Source organism: Electrophorus electricus, chromosome 1, assembly GCF_041902795.1.
Source record: "Electrophorus electricus isolate QZ-2024a chromosome 1, ASM4190279v1, whole genome shotgun sequence".
In the NCBI taxonomy this organism is placed as follows: Eukaryota; Metazoa; Chordata; class Actinopteri; order Gymnotiformes; family Gymnotidae; genus Electrophorus; species Electrophorus electricus.
In genome coordinates, this window is record NC_137497.1 from 5513060 (window position 1) to 5533962 (window position 20903).

Below are 20903 nucleotides of genomic sequence, written 5' to 3' on the forward strand. Positions count from 1 at the left end.
GAAGCAGTAGATGTTATCATAAGGCCAATGGGTTTGTGTTACTGACTTAACTAAATGTTGATCAGATTGACATGCTCTATGTTGTTTAATTTTGGGAGTTTTGCTCAGGATATTGGAAGAATAAGAACTGAAGTCAATCAGAGGATGTTTTTAATACCATTTTAGATGATGGTAGACAATATTTTATCTATTTTATTTATAATGGGAGCAGTTGAAGTCAATCAGTACTTTGGCATTTTTGGTCAGAATTTTCAGTATTCTGAAAACTGTTTGCTCTGTGTTTTCTGCACTCATCTATTGGTCTGTGTAGTAGACTGGTGGGAAAATAAACAAGATTTTGAAGTTTAAGCTTATGTTCATTGATTCATTCATCATCCAAACTTTAAATTAATATTTCTCATGTTAAATATTGAAATGTGATTAAAATGGGATTAATTTTGACTAATTAATTACAAAGCTTCTAATCAATTCGATTATTTTTTTAAGATGCTCCAAACAGTGAAGGAATGATGTACAATTGTGTTCTGTTAAAATACTTTGCTAGTGTCTTACTGAAGAAAATACAACATGTGTATCCACCACTTCACCATGTCCTACTACCCTCTGGGTTTTCTGATCAGAATGTAGAGCAGCGTAGCTCACTGAGTTAGGATCCTGCTCCTGTATAAAGTCAAGATTTAATAAGAAATATTAGTCACACTAAAACAAGTAAGAGAAATTTAATTAACACTATGTAATGAATATGCAAATAGATTTAGGTATTTAATAATGTATATCTATACGCACTGGATTATTTTAATCTTGAAAGTAATTTGGAGTTGCTTTTAAGATGTATATCAATCCTTAATTTTTGGATTATGTGTTGCTGTAGATTTAAGAGCAACGTTCACCAAAACCTATCACTTTCAAATTTATAACAATCCAGTTGGAACCTGAGGAACACCTTCCATTTCGATCTGCAATGTGTTACAATGCTTCTTGAGAATTTATGAATACATAATAGATAAACATGAAAGATAAATTACATTTCACTTTAAGAATATGTAAGTGAAAAGCGTTTAATCTGGTTTATGTGTTTGATTTCCAAAGTAAAAGCTAAATGCAAATTGTAAACTAAAGTACTTCAGAATTTCCAGTTTATGCACATTTTACCAAGTCAATCGAAAGCTATATTAAATACACATACAATTTATTGTAGATTTATAATTATTTTAAAATTATTTTTTATGTATTTAAGAATCACCTCTTTGTCTTGTTTAACTTTAGAGCCAGTTTCTGTAGGAAACAGGTAAAAAAACAAAAAAACATATATCTGTATATGTGTATATATATGTGTGTGTATATATATATATATATATATATATATATATATATATATATATATATATATATATATATATATATATATATATATATATAAACACACACAAACAAACACACACACACGTATTTGCATACATAGACATTTGTATAGGGACACATTATAATACATCTTCAGTTTATTTATTATTGAGTCCACAAGAAATTAATGAGTCAGTTTTAAGCAGTAGTATCATCAGTATTAGCAGTATTAGCAGTACCTCTGTGTTGCTTTCTCCTGTTCAGTAGGACAAAAATATTGATGAAAATCACAATCACAGCACCAAACACTGTTGTCAGCATGACTATATCTGAAGAGCAGTGAGCTGAATAAGGCATTAAAAGAAAATAATTATTTTTAAATCTGTACATGTAACTGTCCAGTGCAGCTGATCTAAATACTGGAGCTGATTTACATTTATGTTTTAAACAGCAGAATAAAATCAACAAAATGAGAGGATGGCCTAATCTCATTTACAGCAGTATAGTAAGCAAAACAGAAACTGATCAGCTGTAGAATATGAGATAACGCACCTACAGAACTGTTCTTGAAAGGGGTTTCATTTTGCACTGAAAAACATTTTTTTACAGTTACATGAATTTAATATAGAACATGACGTAATACATAATAATTTTAATCAATCATCCCATATAAATGTTTGGTATGGGTAATGTAATTCCTCTGTACAGAAAACTTACCTGTCACTTGTAAATATGTAGCATTGCTGAAGGAAATATTGTTGCTATGCCAAATGCCACAGTAATACAATCCTGAGTCAGTGTAATTCACTGCAGTTATTGTCAGAGACGTGTTCTGGGAGTTTACAGACATCACAATTTGATTACTCTGTTTAATAAAATCACAGGGGCTTGTTGCATAATATTTTTTATAGAATTGGCAGTGAAGTTGATCTGGCACAGAATGATCTGTGTGCTTGAACCAATGTATGTAAGCTGGTTTCATCAGGTTATACTGGTACCATAGTGTGACATCATCACCAGGTTCTGCCACCAATATTAAAGTGTCTGGAGATCCCAGAGTTACTGGGAGCAAATCTGTAATCCAGAAAACAACACAAAATAAACACAAACTGTCTGAGGAGGACAGTATATGAAACATTCAGCTTTGACCCTGGACACTGTTATTTTACAATTGCAAAAGTCATCTTCATCTTTGTCATCTTCTTCAAGTTTACTCTCTGTATTTAATAATATAAATTAAATTAGTATTACCTACCAATGCCATGGAACAGAAGAATCAAAAGCGATATACAAACCATCCCTGCTGTCAAACTAGACAGAATGAGGAAATGTGACTCTTGCTTTATACAACTGGAGGTGTGGCTTATGTGCTAACCAAAAATTTGCAAACTGCCATGATGTAATTGCAAAATAAAATGTGAATTTTCCAGCACATAAATAAATAAATAAAAGGCAAACAGGGAGAAAGACAACATATGTTTATACAGTATTATGTAAGAAGCTGCATATAAATTCTCTTGCCATGTTGTATCATGTGGACACAGTTCTTCAGAGTCACTGATGCCAACCGGGATCATTATGCTTGTCATCATTCTTTTAGTTCTCTCTTCAGTTAACATTTTAGCCACTGGCCCTTTATGCTAATACATCAAGGAATGCCCCCAAATTTGAATTAGGGGTCAGTTAGTCCTAAAAAGAGTGTGGCTCTAAAAATATGCATATTTTTTAGATATATGCTACCTCTTTAGCCATCAAGATAACTGACTTATTATTTTGAACGTCTAACTGCTGTAATATCAGATCCAATTTATGTGGTTGCTAGCATTCAAGAGATAAGTTACTTTACTTACAGTAAACAGTAACAGTAACTTTTCACAAATTTAAAAGCATTTTCTCATTTTCAGCTGAAGATTCAAGAAGATACATATGCCTGCCATCATTAGAAACTGAAAATTGTTTCACTTGAATGGTTATTGAAGTTACATTAGCTATCAAGCTGTTATAGCTGTCATACATTTTTACATTCTGACTGTAATGTAATATTTATATAATGGCACGTGTGCAGTTGCACACCAAAACAAATTAATGAATATTTCATTTACTTCTTAATTTTTTTAATCAACAAAGCTATATAATGCTCTGCAAAGATTAATAATTAATAATTAACTGATTACTTTGGAGAGCTAAGTGGACTGGATGGTGAAAACAGTCACTGTATTAAACAAACAAAGATTGGTGGTCAGATGATGTTTTCCGTTGGGTAGAACCAGTTCTGGCTGTATAGTTTGTGTTTGGTTCATGTGGTTTTCATGCAGCAGGTAGCAAAAAGTGCAGGTCAGTCATGTGGTTGAAAAACCTTCAGAACAGTATGTCACACACACACACACGTACAAACACATGCACATCCACAAACACCAGATACGTATGCATCGGCATATAATACAGGCATGCACTAGATTCGTATGATCCTTGCTGAGTTAAAGAAAATGTTCTTAACAATGTTACGATTATGAAAATGTTACAATTATAATTTGGTTTGATTTTTCTTTAACAATTCCAGTATTTTTTTTTAAAAAATGGTTCTGCAGTATAACCAGTATTTTAGTCTTATTTACCAGATGTCCCTGAGTGAACTGCTGTCATCACATTAATCAGGGCTGCTGATCACATCTCTGCCTGTGGGCCCTGAACTGAAGCGATAAAACACTGCATGTGTGGTTTTGACACAAGAAGAGGGTGAAATAAAGGGTCAGACTTGCGGTTGGAAAATAATCAGACTACAATGTGCACACACAAGCTGATACATATACCCACAAACTCTCTCTCTTACATACCCACACACATGCACATGCGTACAAACGTGCACGCACACACACACACACACACACACACGTGCACGCGCGCGCACACGCACACACAGGATAGAATTACATACTTGACAAACAAACGATCATCCAAGTCAAGCTTGGATCCAGCATGCCTGTATTCTCTCACATTCCAGTGCTTATCAGAAACAGAAAAAACAGGGAGAACATCACAGATACTTTAAATGTGGCAAACCTGCAATATGTCTCTGTAACTGCTGTGCCATTGTGTCTGCCTGTGAGGTATCAAGGTCAGGAGCTGACGACCCTCAGGCCTCATCCACCTTTTTCTCTCTCTATTTTCTCTCTCCATCTCCTCCGTCTCCTCCTTTTGTCCCATTTATTAAGTTTGACCTCATTTTTGTGTTGTCAGACTGACAGCCCGTTGTTATACTAGCACCTTTTATAACAAGACCTATACTAGAAAAAACTCATCCAAAGTGTCTCTACACACACAATTAAACATCAACACTCTCAGGATCAATACAGGCTCCTGACTCTTAATTGCCAAATTTCTAACAATTTGGTGTTGTGTCACCTCGTTGGTGAGTAATGCTGTGATTCTAAACCAACGAATATCGTTGGGTGCTATTAGTTTGGACAGAATCAGGATAAGTGATATAGTGGAGATCCTCTAATGGAATAGAAGAAGGCTGTATTATCTTCTCATGGATTGAGAAAAGACTGTCATCCCCTCAAGGATTGAGAGATGATTGTTTTTTGCTACAAATAATGATATCCTCTCAGTGATTGAGAAGACTGTATCCTTTTAGGTATTAAATTTGTGCTTTTATTTTTTCACTGCATTCTTAAAATATATATAATGGTAAGGAGGCGGAGAAGAGCGAGATTATTAAGGGCAAATCCAAAATCAGAGTCGGTATAATGGTCCAGGGTCACAGAGCCAACATAGAGATTATGGGGATGCATGATCAAACAAAAACAAGGGCTAAGATAAACGAAATTTAGGAAACACAAAGCAAAAGCACACGGAGGCAAACAGGGGAAGCAGGATATAACAAAGACTAGGAAAAACTCAGGGGGGCTAAGAAACACAAAGGCTAGGATACATGAAGTACAAACCTATGAGGATACAAAGACAGGCTTTCAAAAACATTCAGACATTAAACCAATCAACTACAGTGAACCTACCACATAAACACACACAATGAAATAAACAATGAAGAGCCCAGACACAGGGCACACATCAGTAGTGGGACATGCCCACTACACACACACACACACACACACACACACTTTCACCATTCCCAATCCCTTGATTATTGATTTCATTCATCTGTCCCTGATTTGAAAATAAAGACACTACAATCATGTATGTACATCTCACTCTCTCTGCATTCATCACAGCTTTTCATTAAAATTTATTTAAAAACAAAGATAAAATTCTGGGCTAAAAGTAACACTGGCCGGCACAATCACACTGATTTCACATTTGTGTATATTTTCTTCTATAATCTGGAATCCATACACGTTTTGTTAAATGTGTCCTATTGTTCTCACATTTGCTGCCTTCTTCCCTTACCAGATGTCTTCACATTGTTCTTCCTCCTGCTAACGCAGAATCCAACACAGACAATGAGGACCAGGAGGAGAACAACCACAGCTACACCAGTGATGACACTAAATGAACCTCCACCTGAAACAAGCAGCACAGCCAGTAAGGATCAGGAGAATACAACGATGACGCCAAGTGACCAGTATGTAACATCACTGTAGACCTCTACTATTTGCAGCTTAAATATAATGACATTCAGTGTTAAGTTTCAGTCTTTTCTGGAATCAGATTCCTCTTACCTGTCTTCTGGAATCTGTGATCAGCCATTCTCAGCACTAAGTCCTTCTCCCGTCCACTGTGATGAACTACACAGGTGTAGTCATTCTTGTCCAGTTCCTCAGGTGAGGCTGTCAGAATGCTTCCCTTCTGAAAGGTTCCATCCTGGTTGGGTAACGTTTGTCTGAGCTCCACATTCTCATGCATGTCCTCTCCATCCTTCTGCCAGGAGATTAAAATCTCACTGGGGAAAAAACCTGTAGCATGACATAACACTGGAGAAGAGGAGTCCTTCTGAATCAGGGCCATCTCAGGAGGAACTGGAGAAGAGAGAGAGAGAGAGAAAGAGAAAGGTAGAGGGACAGGGAAGTGATTATTAATTAAACAATACAATGTCCCATTTGTAATATTTAGTTTGAATAGGGAATATTTTCCATTTTTAAATATGTTACTGACAGTGCTGACATGGACCACTGATAAAGACTGACTACATTAAAATGTAAATATTTATTATCCCATATTATACTATTACTACCTATAATATAGTATCAACACTTCTCTTGGTACACATCTTTGGTCACAGTACAAAGATGACAGTTATCTTGAATATTTGAATATGTTTAATATTAATTTTTACATTATCAGAGTATGTTCTAATGAAGAACAGTGAGAGATGTGTGTTTGTGGTGAACAGATATTCACATATTGCTGAGTAATAAGAGAGTAAATCTGAATGCAGTGTGTCTGAAGAGATTTACAGTAATGAGTGGGAATACAGTGTGTCTGAGCAGCTGATTTACAGTGATGAGGGGTAAAGCAGTGTGTTTGAGCAGCAGGTTTACAGTGATGAGGGAGAATGCTGTTGTCTCAGCAGCAGGTTTACAGTGATGAGGGGGAATGCAGTGTGTCTGAACAGCAGGTGCAGTTACATTAACAGAGCAGATCACACACTCTACCTTTCCTCTGCAGAGTGTCTCTGCCATAAGCCACATACTTCTGTAACCACTCAATACAGGTGTTCTCCAAGTAGTTATTTTGCCACACACTATAACCAACATCAGAATCCCACATGTGTTTGGTAATTTTAGCTTTATCATTAGCTACAGTCCAGGTGTGTGTGTTCAGATCCAGACTGATGAAGTCTTCTCCATCATAGCTGTACTGCATGGATCCTCTCTTGGTTCCATCATCGTCCAGCTCACAGCCGTACATCAGCTGCACTGTGTGAACCCCTGTAGAGACACAAACATGTCACCGTTGGGTTTATGTTTTGTGAAAGCAGACACAGTTTTGCATGTTTTCTTGAAGAGGCTATTGTACATTTAGATGTGTGCTAAATTAATATTACATATCATACATCATAATTGTTTTAGTGCCTATAAATAATTCCTGTATGTGAGTCCCACATATATTTATATTTAAAAACTGACAAAACAAATCTGCTTTGTGGGAAGCTGGAATATCAACACCTGTTGAAAGGGTTGGAAAGGGACATTTCAGAGAACACACACAAACAAGCCTTCTGTTAACAATTTGAGATGTTTTTCTTTACTCAGGTCTGTTTCTACAGATCTAACCTGAGTTGATCCTTTACATTACAGTCACTGGTTTAGTTTTGCCTTTTCACTCCAGCTACTCTTATAACTGGATTTACTCTTGAATACATTTTCAAGTTTAGCATTCAATGAACTCCATCACCAATAGACCCTACAGTTCTACACATTCCATTAACAGTAAAATATACTTTAAGTTTTTGTATTTTATTCAGTCATAGATTATTTTTATTATTAGCAAACTAGCTGACTAGCTTCATATTACTTTTATATTTTATATTACAATTATCTTTCTTGACTGTAAAATTATATCTTACACAAAAACAAAATTGTAATTTAATAATCAGCCACGATTTTTAATAATAGGAACGTTAATAGTATTTGAATGCACAATTATTTATATTATTTTAGGGCTCCAGGCCATTCTAATATAACGTGTAACTGTAAATGTCCACTTTTGTAATCAGCTCCAGAGAAAGGTGTCTGTCTAATGTGCGAGAAGAATAAATATAAAAGACCGGAAACTTTCTTTATGTGGTTTTACACAGAAGTTAAGAGTGATTGTAGCAACACAGTTTACAGGCATGTATGTACATTTTCTCTGCCTGGTTTTCTATATGACTGTTTAACAAAGTAACGACACATGAGGAAGCTGCACACTGTAGATTGTAAGAGGTACAGAATACATAATACAGTTACTGCCTGACTGCTTGTTTCCATGGATACTGTTAGACCTATTAGACTCTAACAACAAATGTTGTTAAGTGTCACTCTGCTGCTGTTTCTGAGTATGTTCATCCTCACCTTCAGTCTGATTAAAGCGCTGCATTAGAGTAGCTACATTGTCTTTGAAGATCTCCTGAGTTCTCTGCTGAATCTCTGTGTTTCTGTTCCAGTAGTCTGGATCATCATCATCAACCTTCTTTATCCATGCTGTCTTAGGAATCCTCTTCTTGATGTTACTGTCATAGTACATAAACTGTTGTCCATCCACCAGACCAACAGCAGTGAACTCTGGGAAATGTATTCCTGGAGTGACTGCAGTGTAGAAGTAACGTGGAGAGTGACTGACTGTAAAGGGAAAAAACCACACCATTATTTTTATTAAAACATTAAAACAGTAACCTCAGACACAAATGTTACAGGTCCAAAACCTTATCAACTCAAGTACTTCTAGAAAGAATCAGACTTCTTCTGAACTTGTCAATAAAGGTTATTTACAAAAGAAAATGAAAAGGCCAGTTTCTTCCATCCTTTATAATTAACAGACTGTACAAGCAACACTTTACATTGTAACTCTGATTTCTGATTCTCACTACACTTTGATGAATTGACTGATATGGTTGATATGACACAGCTGTGGATTTTATCGTAATACTCTTTGAAGACATGAGCGCACAAGACGAGCTCTTAACAGTTTTTAAGACAATTCCTTAAGATTATAGGAACAGATTTTCTGTTTTATTAATTCCACACATCTCACTAGGTAATGCTGGTTACTTATTTCTTTGTGAAGAAAGTCCACTTGTTGTATTTCAGGCGATATCCAAATCAGATGCATGTTTGACCAAACCCTCCATTGAGTTACCAGCGATTCTCGATTTTACAGAACAACCTGGTCTGTACTGCCCACAGAGTTGTTTGACATGAACAGTTACTGATATGCTTCCTGGTACTTTTTCCCCACATAATATTACATTGGTAGCTACATCCACCCACAGAATATTAATGACATGTCGTCAAAAAGTGCACCTGCCTCCTGGTTGATTTGATAAAAACACCAAAATTGGAAAATACAAAAAAATAAAGAAATAAGACTGAATAAATCAGATCTATGATGCATTATGTAGCGCTCAAAAATCACAAAATAAATTTTGAGTTACGCATTATCAACATATTAAATGTGTGCAGCCTTTCGGATCACAAACACCAAAGAAAATACATTTCAAGGAAAAGGACTAACCCAAGATATACAGTTGAATATATAACTACATTATTTATGTTATAATTAACACACCGCAAGTTGGACAGTGGGAGGCTAACTCTGATTAAATCCTCCATATTAAAGTAAAATTAGGTATTAGTAGCAGGTGTCTATTTTAGAACAGGTCAGACGCTGTGAAGACGGAAACTTCAGTTCATGTTCATTAATTCACATAAATTGTGTAATTTCATTTAACATAAATCATTTTATGTTAAGTTATTTCTTGTCTTGATGTCAAACTTCAGTACATATTTGTTTAAAGTACTGTATACTAAATGCATTTTCTAAACAAAAGGCCTGATTACGCCTAAAGAGAACCAACGCCTAAGTAGAAGCCAGATACATACCTGCCAATACGAGAATAAATGTTAAACACAAGGAGCAGCAGGGCTTTCATAATCATGTTAATGTGATCCATAGAAAAGCAGACTTTGTAAAAGACACTTTGATTAATCCAAAAATTGATCAATTACTTTACTCTTGGATTAAAACTATAATCTTGTCTTGCATCATCGAAGTCCTAACGAGGAAGTGATCTTCATGTAACTTTACACAGAGCAGGAAGAAATTGCATAGGAGACGAGAGGTAGAGCTATCTGCTCTTCAGCAATTCAAAGTCAAGTCATCATTAATGATAATACCATACATTACAGTCTACCCAAACTTGCAAGGTTGATAGCTAAGAACTTCCTCTCTTGACTTGCAGTGGAAATGTTTTGGTATTATAGGAAACTTCTGACAACTAGCCGAGGACGTAGCCTTGAACTGAACATTGGGGGAGAGCAAATCTACCCAGGGAGCTGGGAATTCACTCACTCATGGGATTATTATTATTATTATTATTATTATTATTATTATTATTATTATTATTATTATTTATTGTTGTATAATTATAATAATATTATAATCATATCTAATTAATTATAGTAAGGTAAACTACAATCTTTCTTGAATGAAGGAAAGTGACAATTGGAATAAGGACACTATGAGCACCTGGTTCTTCCATTTGGGACCTTCCATGTTTCAGGCATTCATAAATGAGGTCTTAAGGGAGTTTCCTGGATAGATCTGTGGTCACCTACATTGACCCCATTTTGGTCTGTTCACACTCCTATGACTGACAGCAAGCAGTCCCCATCTGAAGGGAACTACGGGGTAGGAGACTGAGAGCTGCTGGTCATGAAGCCTTTGAGGAGTGGAGGTACTGGCTCAGGGAGCACAGCACCCCTTCAGTGTCACTGTCTATTTGAACCCAGTGCCAAGTCTTGCCATCTCTCTATTGTTGTTGTTGTTGCTGTAAGAGACTAATAAAGTATAGCCATAATCATATAGACAGAAACCTATGAATTGTTATATGAAATGTTACATCTGTTATTGTTATATATCTGAATTATTAAATGTTATATATTATTCTTGTATCATTCTGCTCTTCTCTGTTTTCCACTAATCTGTTCTCTACTATCTGTAGCTTTCTTCCTCTCCTCTTCTCTCCAGTCTATTCTCCTCTCATTACTTTTTTTTTCGTTATGTATTTAATAGTTTTATTAATTACCCCCCCACACACACCCACACACACTCTGGGGGCCTCCTTTATTAGTGTTAATGTATTTTTTATTTTTTTATTTCAAATTAGGACTTTTCTTTATCAATTATATTTTTATTTAAATACATTTTATATAAATAAAAGCTGCTACTCTCTATATGTTCACATGCATCGCTCCGAGGATTGACACGTTACCGAGACTTCACGTGGGATTTCTAACAAAACGAAATATAAAAACATTACTGTTAGCTGAATATGCCCATCACCATTGTTGGGCACTGCATGAATGTGTCCAGATAACAAACCTATGATAGCTAAGATCAGTAGTGATGGTTGATTGATTTTTGCATTCGCAAATTGGCCAAAAGAATAATATTGTTCAGGATGGACCAACAGAGGGCACCAAAGTTGTTCGCATGGCCCTTAACAAGCTTTGAGAAGTCTCAGTACATCATCTCATAAAAGTTGGGTAGGGAACCTTCAACCTGTGGATTATTTGTGGCCCTTGTCTCAACACATACTAGCCAAAAGCATATTTAATACATTTTACATTGGATATGTTATTATGTTTCAGTCTGCATCAGTAGAGCCATGGATGCTGCGACTTGGACCTATTTACCATGTTATGTTAGTCATCCTACTATACCAATCAACAGCCAGCCTAAGAACAGCAAGGACACACATACCCACCAAACATTTCCAAGTGCTGGCAGCCAACAACTTTATTTAAAGTGATTAAAAACTTACCCAATAAAGAAGTAGTCAAAGTGAAGATTAGTGGGGAGAGAGCTCTCAGCAGGAAGGCAGGAAAGGTTGAGATAAACAAAGAACATAAACCAAAAATGTAATCAAAATTATGATGCGTGAAAGAAATTAAAACAACAAAACGTAAAAGATATGGCGAGAAGTGGCAGCAACAAATGCGCCAAGTGTACCATCATCCGTAAGTGATGAAAAAGCTCATTTACAGGTTTACAGTGATGAGGGGGAATGCAGTGTATCTGAACAGCAGGTTTACAGTGATGAGGGGAAGTGCTGTGTGTATGAGCACCAGAATTACAGTGATGAGGAGGAATGCAGTGTATCTGAGCACCAGAATTACAGTGATGAGGGGGAATGAAGTGTGTCTGAACAGCAGGTTTACAGTGATGAGGGGGAATTCAGTGTATCTGAACAGCAGGTTTACAGTGATGTGGGGGAATGCAATGTGTCTGAACAGCATGTTTACAGTGATGATGGGGAGTGCAGTGTGTCTGAACAGCAAGTTTACACTGATGAGGGGGAATGCAGAATGTCTGAACAGCAGGTTTACAGTGATGAAGGGGAGTGCAGTGTATCTGAACAGTAGGTTTACAGTGATGAGGGGGAATGCAATGTGTCTGAACAGCAGGTTTATAGTGATGAGGGGGAATTCAGTGTATCTGAACAGCTGGTTTACAGTGATGAGGGGGAAAGCAGTGTGTCTGATCAGCAGGTTTACAGTGATGAGGTGGAACGCAGTGTGTCTGAACAGCAGGTTTACAGTGATGAGGGGGAATGCAGTGTCTCTGAACAGCAAGTTTAAACTGATGAGGGGGAATGCTGTGTTTCTGAACAGCAGGTTTACAGTGATGAGGGGGAATTCAGTGTGTCTGAACAGCAGGTTTACAGTGATGTGGGGGAATGCAATGTGTCTGAACAGCATGTTTACAGTGATGATGGGGAGTGCAGTGTGTCTGAACAGCAAGTTTACACTGATGAGGGGGAATGCAGAATGTCTGAACAGCAGGTTTACAGTGATGAAGGGGAGTGCAGTGTATCTGAACAGTAGGTTTACAGTGATGAGGGGGAATGCAGTGTATCTGAACAGCAGGTTTACAGTGATGAGGGGGAATGCAATGTGTCTGAACAGCAGGTTTATAGTGATGAGGGGGAATTCAGTGTATCTGAACAACAGGTTTACAGTGATGACGGGGAGTGCAGTGTTTCTGAGGAGCAGACTTAAAGTGATGAGGGGGAATGCAGTGTCTCTGAACTGCAAGTTTACACTGATGAGAGGGAATGCAGAATGTCTGAACAGCAGGTTTACAGTGATGAGAGGGAGTGCAGTGTGTCTGAAAAGCAAGTTTACAGTTATGAAGGGGAATGCAATGTGTCTGAACAACAGGTTTACAGTGATGAGGGGGAATGCAGTGTTTCTGAGGAGCAGGTTTACAGTTATGAAGTGGAATGCAGTGTGTCTGAGCACCAGATTTACAGTGATGAGGGGGAATGCAGTGAGTCTGAACAGCAGGTTTCTAGTGATGAGGGGGAATGCAGTGTATCTGAACAGCAGGTTTACAGTGATGAGGGGGAATGCAATGTGTCTGAACATCAGGTTTACAGTGATGAGGGGGAGTGCAGTGTGTCTGAACAACAGGTTTACAGTTATGAATTGGAATGCAGTGTGTCTGAGAACCAGATTTACAGTGATGAGGGGGAATGCAGTATTTCTGATGAGTAGGCTTACAGTGATGAGGGGGAATGCAGTGTCTCTGAACAACAGGTTTACAGTGATGACGGGGAGTGCAGTGTCTCTGAACAGCAAGTTTAAACTGATGAGGGGGAATGCTGTGTATCTGAACAGCGGGTTACAGTGATGAGGGGGAATTCAGTGTTTCTGAACAGCAGGTTTACAGTGATGAGGGGGAATTCAGTGTGTCTGAACAGCAGGTTTACAGTGATGAGGGGGAATTCAGTGTATCTGAACAGCAGGTTTACAGTGATGTGGGGGAATGCAATGTGTCTGAACAGCATGTTTACAGTGATGATGGGGAGTGCAGTGTGTCTGAACAGCAAGTTTACACTGATGAGGGGGAATGCAGAATGTCTGAACAGCAGGTTTACAGTGATGAAGGGGAGTGCAGTGTATCTGAACAGTAGGTTTACAGTGATGAGGGGGAATGCAGTGTATCTGAACAGCAGGTTTACAGTGATGAGGGGGAATGCAATGTGTCTGAACAGCAGGTTTATAGTGATGAGGGGGAATTCAGTGTATCTGAACAACAGGTTTACAGTGATGACGGGGAGTGCAGTGTTTCTGAGGAGCAGACTTAAAGTGATGAGGGGGAATGCAGTGTCTCTGAACAGCAAGTTTACACTGATGAGAGGGAATGCAGAATGTCTGAACAGCAGGTTTACAGTGATGAGAGGGAGTGTAGTGTGTCTGAAAAGCAGGTTTACAGTTATGAAGGGGAATGCAATGTGTCTGAACAACAGGTTTACAGTGATGAGGGGGAATGCAGTGTTTCTGAGGAGCAGGTTTACAGTTATGAAGTGGAATGCAGTGTGTCTGAGCACCAGATTTACAGTGATGTGGGGGAATGCAATGTGTCTGAACAGCATGTTTACAGTGATGATGGGGAGTGCAGTTTGTCTGAACAGCAAGTTTACACTGATGAGGGGGAATGCAGAATGTCTGAACAGCAGGTTTACAGTGATGAAGGGGAGTGCAGTGTATCTGAACAGTAGGTTTACAGTGATGAGGGGGAATGCAGTGTATCTGAACAGCAGGTTTACAGTGATGAGGGGGAATGCAATGTGTCTGAACAGCAGGTTTATAGTGATGAGGGGGAATTCAGTGTATCTGAACAACAGGTTTACAGTGATGACGGGGAGTGCAGTGTTTCTGAGGAGCAGACTTAAAGTGATGAGGGGGAATGCAGTGTCTCTGAACAGCAAGTTTACACTGATGAGAGGGAATGCAGAATGTCTGAACAGCAGGTTTACAGTGATGAGAGGGAGTGCAGTGTGTCTGAAAAGCAAGTTTACAGTTATGAAGGGGAATGCAATGTGTCTGAACAACAGGTTTACAGTGATGAGGGGGAATGCAGTGTTTCTGAGGAGCAGGTTTACAGTTATGAAGTGGAATGCAGTGTGTCTGAGCACCAGATTTACAGTGATGTGGGGGAATGCAATGTGTCTGAACAGCATGTTTACAGTGATGATGGGGAGTGCAGTTTGTCTGAACAGCAAGTTTACACTGATGAGGGGGAATGCAGAATGTCTGAACAGCAGGTTTACAGTGATGAAGGGGAGTGCAGTGTATCTGAACAGTAGGTTTACAGTGATGAGGGGGAATGCAGTGTATCTGAACAGCAGGTTTACAGTGATGAGGGGGAATGCAATGTGTCTGAACAGCAGGTTTATAGTGATGAGGGGGAATTCAGTGTATCTGAACAACAGGTTTACAGTGATGACGGGGAGTGCAGTGTTTCTGAGGAGCAGACTTAAAGTGATGAGGGGGAATGCAGTGTCTCTGAACTGCAAGTTTACACTGATGAGAGGGAATGCAGAATGTCTGAACAGCAGGTTTACAGTGATGAGAGGGAGTGCAGTATGTCTGAAAAGCAAGTTTACAGTTATGAAGGGGAATGCAATGTGTCTGAACAACAGGTTTACAGTGATGAGGGGGAATGCAGTGTTTCTGAGGAGCAGGTTTACAGTTATGAAGTGGAATGCAGTGTGTCTGAGCACCAGATTTACAGTGATGTGGGGGAATGCAATGTGTCTGAACAGCATGTTTACAGTGATGATGGGGAGTGCAGTTTGTCTGAACAGCAAGTTTACACTGATGAGGGGGAATGCAGAATGTCTGAACAGCAGGTTTACAGTGATGAAGGGGAGTGCAGTGTATCTGAACAGTAGGTTTACAGTGATGAGGGGGAATGCAGTGTATCTGAACAGCAGGTTTACAGTGATGAGGGGGAATGCAATGTGTCTGAACAGCAGGTTTATAGTGATGAGGGGGAATTCAGTGTATCTGAACAACAGGTTTACAGTGATGACGGGGAGTGCAGTGTTTCTGAGGAGCAGACTTAAAGTGATGAGGGGGAATGCAGTGTCTCTGAACTGCAAGTTTACACTGATGAGAGGGAATGCAGAATGTCTGAACAGCAGGTTTACAGTGATGAGAGGGAGTGCAGTATGTCTGAAAAGCAAGTTTACAGTTATGAAGGGGAATGCAATGTGTCTGAACAACAGGTTTACAGTGATGAGGGGGAATGCAGTGTTTCTGAGGAGCAGGTTTACAGTTATGAAGTGGAATGCAGTGTGTCTGAGCACCAGATTTACAGTGATGAGGGGGAATGCAGTGAGTCTGAACAGCAGGTTTCTAGTGATGAGGGGGAATGCAATGTGTCTGAACATCAGGTTTACAGTGATGAGGGGGAGTGCAGTGTGTCTGAACAACAGGTTTACAGTTATGAATTGGAATGCAGTGTGTCTGAGAACCAGATTTACAGTGATGAGGGGGAATGCAGTATTTCTGATGAGTAGGCTTACAGTGATGAGGGGGAATGCAGTGTCTCTGAACAACAGGTTTACAGTGATGACGGGGAGTGCAGTGTCTCTGAACAGCAAGTTTAAACTGATGAGGGGGAATGCTGTGTATCTGAACAGCGGGTTTACAGTGATGAGGGGGAATTCAGTGTTTCTGAACAGCAGGTTTACAGTGATGAGGGGGAATTCAGTGTGTCTGAACAGCAGGTTTACAGTGATGAGGGGGAATTCAGTGTATCTGAACAGCAGGTTTACAGTGATGTGGGGGAATGCAATGTGTCTGAACAGCATGTTTACAGTGATGATGGGGAGTGCAGTGTGTCTGAACAGCAAGTTTACACTGATGAGGGGGAATGCAGAATGTCTGAACAGCAGGTTTACAGTGATGAAGGGGAGTGCAGTGTATCTGAACAGTAGGTTTACAGTGATGAGGGGGAATGCAGTGTATCTGAACAGCAGGTTTACAGTGATGAGGGGGAATGCAATGTGTCTGAACAGCAGGTTTATAGTGATGAGGGGGAATTCAGTGTATCTGAACAACAGGTTTACAGTGATGACGGGGAGTGCAGTGTTTCTGAGGAGCAGACTTAAAGTGATGAGGGGGAATGCAGTGTCTCTGAACAGCAAGTTTACACTGATGAGAGGGAATGCAGAATGTCTGAACAGCAGGTTTACAGTGATGAGAGGGAGTGTAGTGTGTCTGAAAAGCAGGTTTACAGTTATGAAGGGGAATGCAATGTGTCTGAACAACAGGTTTACAGTGATGAGGGGGAATGCAGTGTTTCTGAGGAGCAGGTTTACAGTTATGAAGTGGAATGCAGTGTGTCTGAGCACCAGATTTACAGTGATGTGGGGGAATGCAATGTGTCTGAACAGCATGTTTACAGTGATGATGGGGAGTGCAGTTTGTCTGAACAGCAAGTTTACACTGATGAGGGGGAATGCAGAATGTCTGAACAGCAGGTTTACAGTGATGAAGGGGAGTGCAGTGTATCTGAACAGTAGGTTTACAGTGATGAGGGGGAATGCAGTGTATCTGAACAGCAGGTTTACAGTGATGAGGGGGAATGCAATGTGTCTGAACAGCAGGTTTATAGTGATGAGGGGGAATTCAGTGTATCTGAACAACAGGTTTACAGTGATGACGGGGAGTGCAGTGTTTCTGAGGAGCAGACTTAAAGTGATGAGGGGGAATGCAGTGTCTCTGAACAGCAAGTTTACACTGATGAGAGGGAATGCAGAATGTCTGAACAGCAGGTTTACAGTGATGAGAGGGAGTGCAGTGTGTCTGAAAAGCAAGTTTACAGTTATGAAGGGGAATGCAATGTGTCTGAACATCAGGTTTACAGTGATGAGGGGGAGTGCAGTGTGTCTGAACAACAGGTTTACAGTTATGAATTGGAATGCAGTGTGTCTGAGAACCAGATTTACAGTGATGAGGGGGAATGCAGTATTTCTGATGAGTAGGCTTACAGTGATGAGGGGGAATGCAGTGTCTCTGAACAACAGGTTTACAGTGATGACGGGGAGTGCAGTGTGTCTCAGCAGCAGGTTTACAGTGATGAGGGGCAATACAGTGTATCTGAACAGTAACTTTACAGTGATGAAGGGGAATGCAGTGTCTCTGAACAGCAAGTTTACTCTGATGAGGGGGAATGCAGAATGTCTGAACTGCAAGTTTACAGTGATGAGGGGGAATGCAGTGTGTCTGAGCAGCAGGTTTACAGTGATGTTGGGGAATGCTGTGTCTCTGAACAGCAAATTTACACTGATGAGGGGGAATGCAGTGTCTCTGAACAGCAGATTTACAGTGATGAGGGGGACTGCAGAGTGTTTGAGCAGCAGGTTTACAGTGATGAGGGGGAATACAGTGTGTCTGAACAGCAGGTTTACAGTGATAAGGGGGAATGCAGTGTCTCTGAACAGCAAGTTTATAGTGATGACGGGGAATGGGTAGTTCTTCTGGTCCACACTATTAGCAACATCAGAATCCCACTTGTATTTGGTTATAGCATTAGCTGAACTCCAGGTGTGGGTGTTCACATCCAGACTGATGTAGACTTTTCCATCATATCCATACTGCATGTATCCTTTCTTGGTTCCATTGTCATCCAGCTCCCAGCTGTACATCAGCTGCATTGTGTGAACACCTACAGAGTCACACACATGACACCACTGGGTTTATTTTTGTGTGTGAAAGCAGACAGTTTTGCAAGTTTTCTTGAAAATGCCATTGCATATTTAGAAGTGCACCTAATATTTATAGACACTACATCATAACTGTTTTAGTGTTTTCAAAAAGTTGCTGTATGTGGGGCTCATCTATATTTTAAAACTGTATAATTGTTACATTTTTATTTAGTTTACCCCTGTTTCTTGTTGACTTGTTTTATGGGGAGCTGGACTATCAACACCTGTTTATATGGTTGGAAAGGGACATTCAGAGAACACACACACACACACACACACACCTTCTTTTAAACAATTTAAGATTCTGCTTTTCTCTTCAGGTCTGTTCTCCTCTACTCTTTAGCTACTCTTATAACTGGATTTACTGTTGAATGCATTTTCAAGTTTAGCATTCAAATTAACATCACCACTAGACTCTACTGTTCTACACAGTCAGTTCCCATTACCAATAGACTCTATAGTTCTACACACTCCTTTAACTACATCAACTACATCACCAGTAGACTCTACATTTCCACACACTGTTTTAAGTACATCACCCATAGATTCTACAGTTCCACACACTCCATTAATATTACATATACTTACCTGTTTTTATTCAATTGGGGATTATTTTTATTATCACTAAATGAATAGATTAATATTATTGTTATAGTATGCTATTACAATTTTCTTTCTTCACTCTAAAATTAAACCTTACCCCAAGAATATCACAGAACAACTACAAGATGATCGTGTTTCTTTCTCTCTATGTCCTTGACTTTAAACTATTATATAATATGTACTTTGTTTAACTAATAATAGTAATTTTTTAGATGCACAATTCTTTATACCTTGACAGCACCCACTTTTGGGTGGACTGATATACTAATAAAAAATGGTGTAACTGTAAATATGCACTTTTGTAATTAGCTCCAGAGAAAGGTGTCTGTCTAATGTGGGAAAACAATAAATACAACAGTTTGGGAACTTTCTTCATGTGGTTTTACATAGGAGGTAAGTGATTATTGCGACACAGATTGTAGTCATGTATATACATTTTCTCTGACTGCTGTTGCTATGTCACTGTAGCAAAGTAACAATACAAGGGGAAGCTGTACATTGTAGAGGTACAGAATACATCATACTGTTACCGTCTGACTGCTGGTTTCCATGGATACTGTGGGATTGCATAAACTGAGTGAATGGTAAGATTAAATAAAAAGAATAATCTATAAAATGGAATAGGATTAATGCTTGAATTAACAAAATAATTGCTGTATGTGCAGAAATGATTGCTGAACAACAGGAAACGCCTTGGATGTGCATATGTGGGATTGTGCAAGAAGACATGTGTACGTGACAGTTAGACAGAGGCGAAGGCTGAAATGGAAAAGCACTAAGCAGAAGTGGTGCTGGGCGAGAGAAACTATAAGTATGTGTGTCGCGAAGTTATGTTTTGGCTCTCACTCGCACTGCGCTGTGAAGTGACATCTCCAGAGCTTTGCATCAATAAAAGGCTACAAGGTAATGCACTGTTTCCTGTCTCTTCTTTCCTGCATCAACGAATATGACAATTTGGTGACCCCGACGTGATGAAAGGAAAGAATCATTCGGGCAGCTGATCATGCAGTGGACTCAATTGTTACTTCGGCCGAACAACAATAAGGTAAGCAGAAACCTATTATCAAATTCTGTACATTGAATATTCTAAATTAGTGACGATTCTGTCCATATGTAAGATCTGAAAATTAGACAGAACAGTGTATGGAAATAAGGAAATAAAAATATGAAAGAATAGTGCTCGTCCTTGTTTTGGCAACACCACTATTGTCTGACGAGGCGTTAGGTCCGGCGCGACAGCTGGGTTAGAGGCCCGGGGAATTCAGGACCCCCGAATCCCTATCGGTATTTGTATCGCTTTTCTTCTTGGTAAAAGAGTACTCGGTTAGAGTCCTGTGGTGAAAGAGCCACAAATTCTTGAAGTGGGTTAGAGTCCCGTGGTGAAAGGGCCACAAATTCTTAAGGAAGTATGTGAATTTACAAAACAGGGTTGGAGGACTGGGAAAGACAGACATCCCAAATCACCAAATAACTGCGAATTTGCAGAACAGGGTTAGAGGCCCAGGGAGTACGAGAGCCCCGAATTCTACAAGAGAAGTTGAACTTATGGTGGTCACGAAAAGCCTCACCTGAGTGCGGAAACCTAACGGTGCTAACAAAACACTCAGGTTAGAGAGAGAAGTAGTGACGCAAGAGCAAGGAGAAGGAGTCAGAGGAGAGGAGTGGTAAGTAATTTTAAGATATTTATTGAGGAATAATTTAAAAACAAGTTTAGAGTAGATCAAATACGTAGTCA

At 39.1% G+C, this 20903-nt stretch overlaps 2 protein-coding genes, 1 long non-coding RNA gene and 1 pseudogene across 6 annotated transcripts in view; 1 reads left to right on the forward strand and 3 right to left on the reverse strand.

Annotated features, from left to right (window-relative positions):
* The window catches only part of LOC145656918 (uncharacterized), a 234143-nt gene that overhangs the window by 39312 nt on the left and 173928 nt on the right, over window positions 1–20903 (reverse strand). The gene's annotated exons all lie outside the window — the stretch shown is intronic.
* The window catches only part of LOC145651154 (uncharacterized), a 139265-nt pseudogene that overhangs the window by 34317 nt on the left and 84045 nt on the right, over window positions 1–20903 (reverse strand).
* Window positions 1–20903, forward strand: part of LOC145643330 (uncharacterized) — a 31119-nt gene that overhangs the window by 597 nt on the left and 9619 nt on the right. For 2 of the 4 annotated variants that reach the window (XR_014122524.1, XR_014122527.1), the window contains exons 2-3: window positions 5787–5923; window positions 19834–20213. This is a non-coding gene — a long non-coding RNA (uncharacterized LOC145643330). Of the gene's footprint in view, window positions 1–5751; window positions 5924–19200; window positions 19753–19833; window positions 20214–20903 lie in introns of those variants that run through there. The other 2 variants (XR_014122525.1, XR_004776027.2) reach the window with 2 other exon arrangements.
* Window positions 90–8813, reverse strand: LOC113569108 (BOLA class I histocompatibility antigen, alpha chain BL3-7-like). Its single transcript, XM_035526276.2, has 11 exons — window positions 8355–8813; window positions 6954–7229; window positions 6021–6317; window positions 5749–5862; window positions 3957–4031; window positions 2059–3697; window positions 1894–1929; window positions 1581–1597; window positions 1244–1275; window positions 553–660; window positions 90–314 (listed from the first exon to the last, which is right to left on the reverse strand). The coding sequence occupies exons 1-5, from the start codon at window positions 8644–8646 to the stop codon at window positions 4006–4008; spliced, it is 1005 nt and encodes a 334-aa protein (XP_035382169.2). The 5' UTR covers window positions 8647–8813; the 3' UTR covers window positions 90–314; window positions 553–660; window positions 1244–1275; window positions 1581–1597; window positions 1894–1929; window positions 2059–3697; window positions 3957–4005.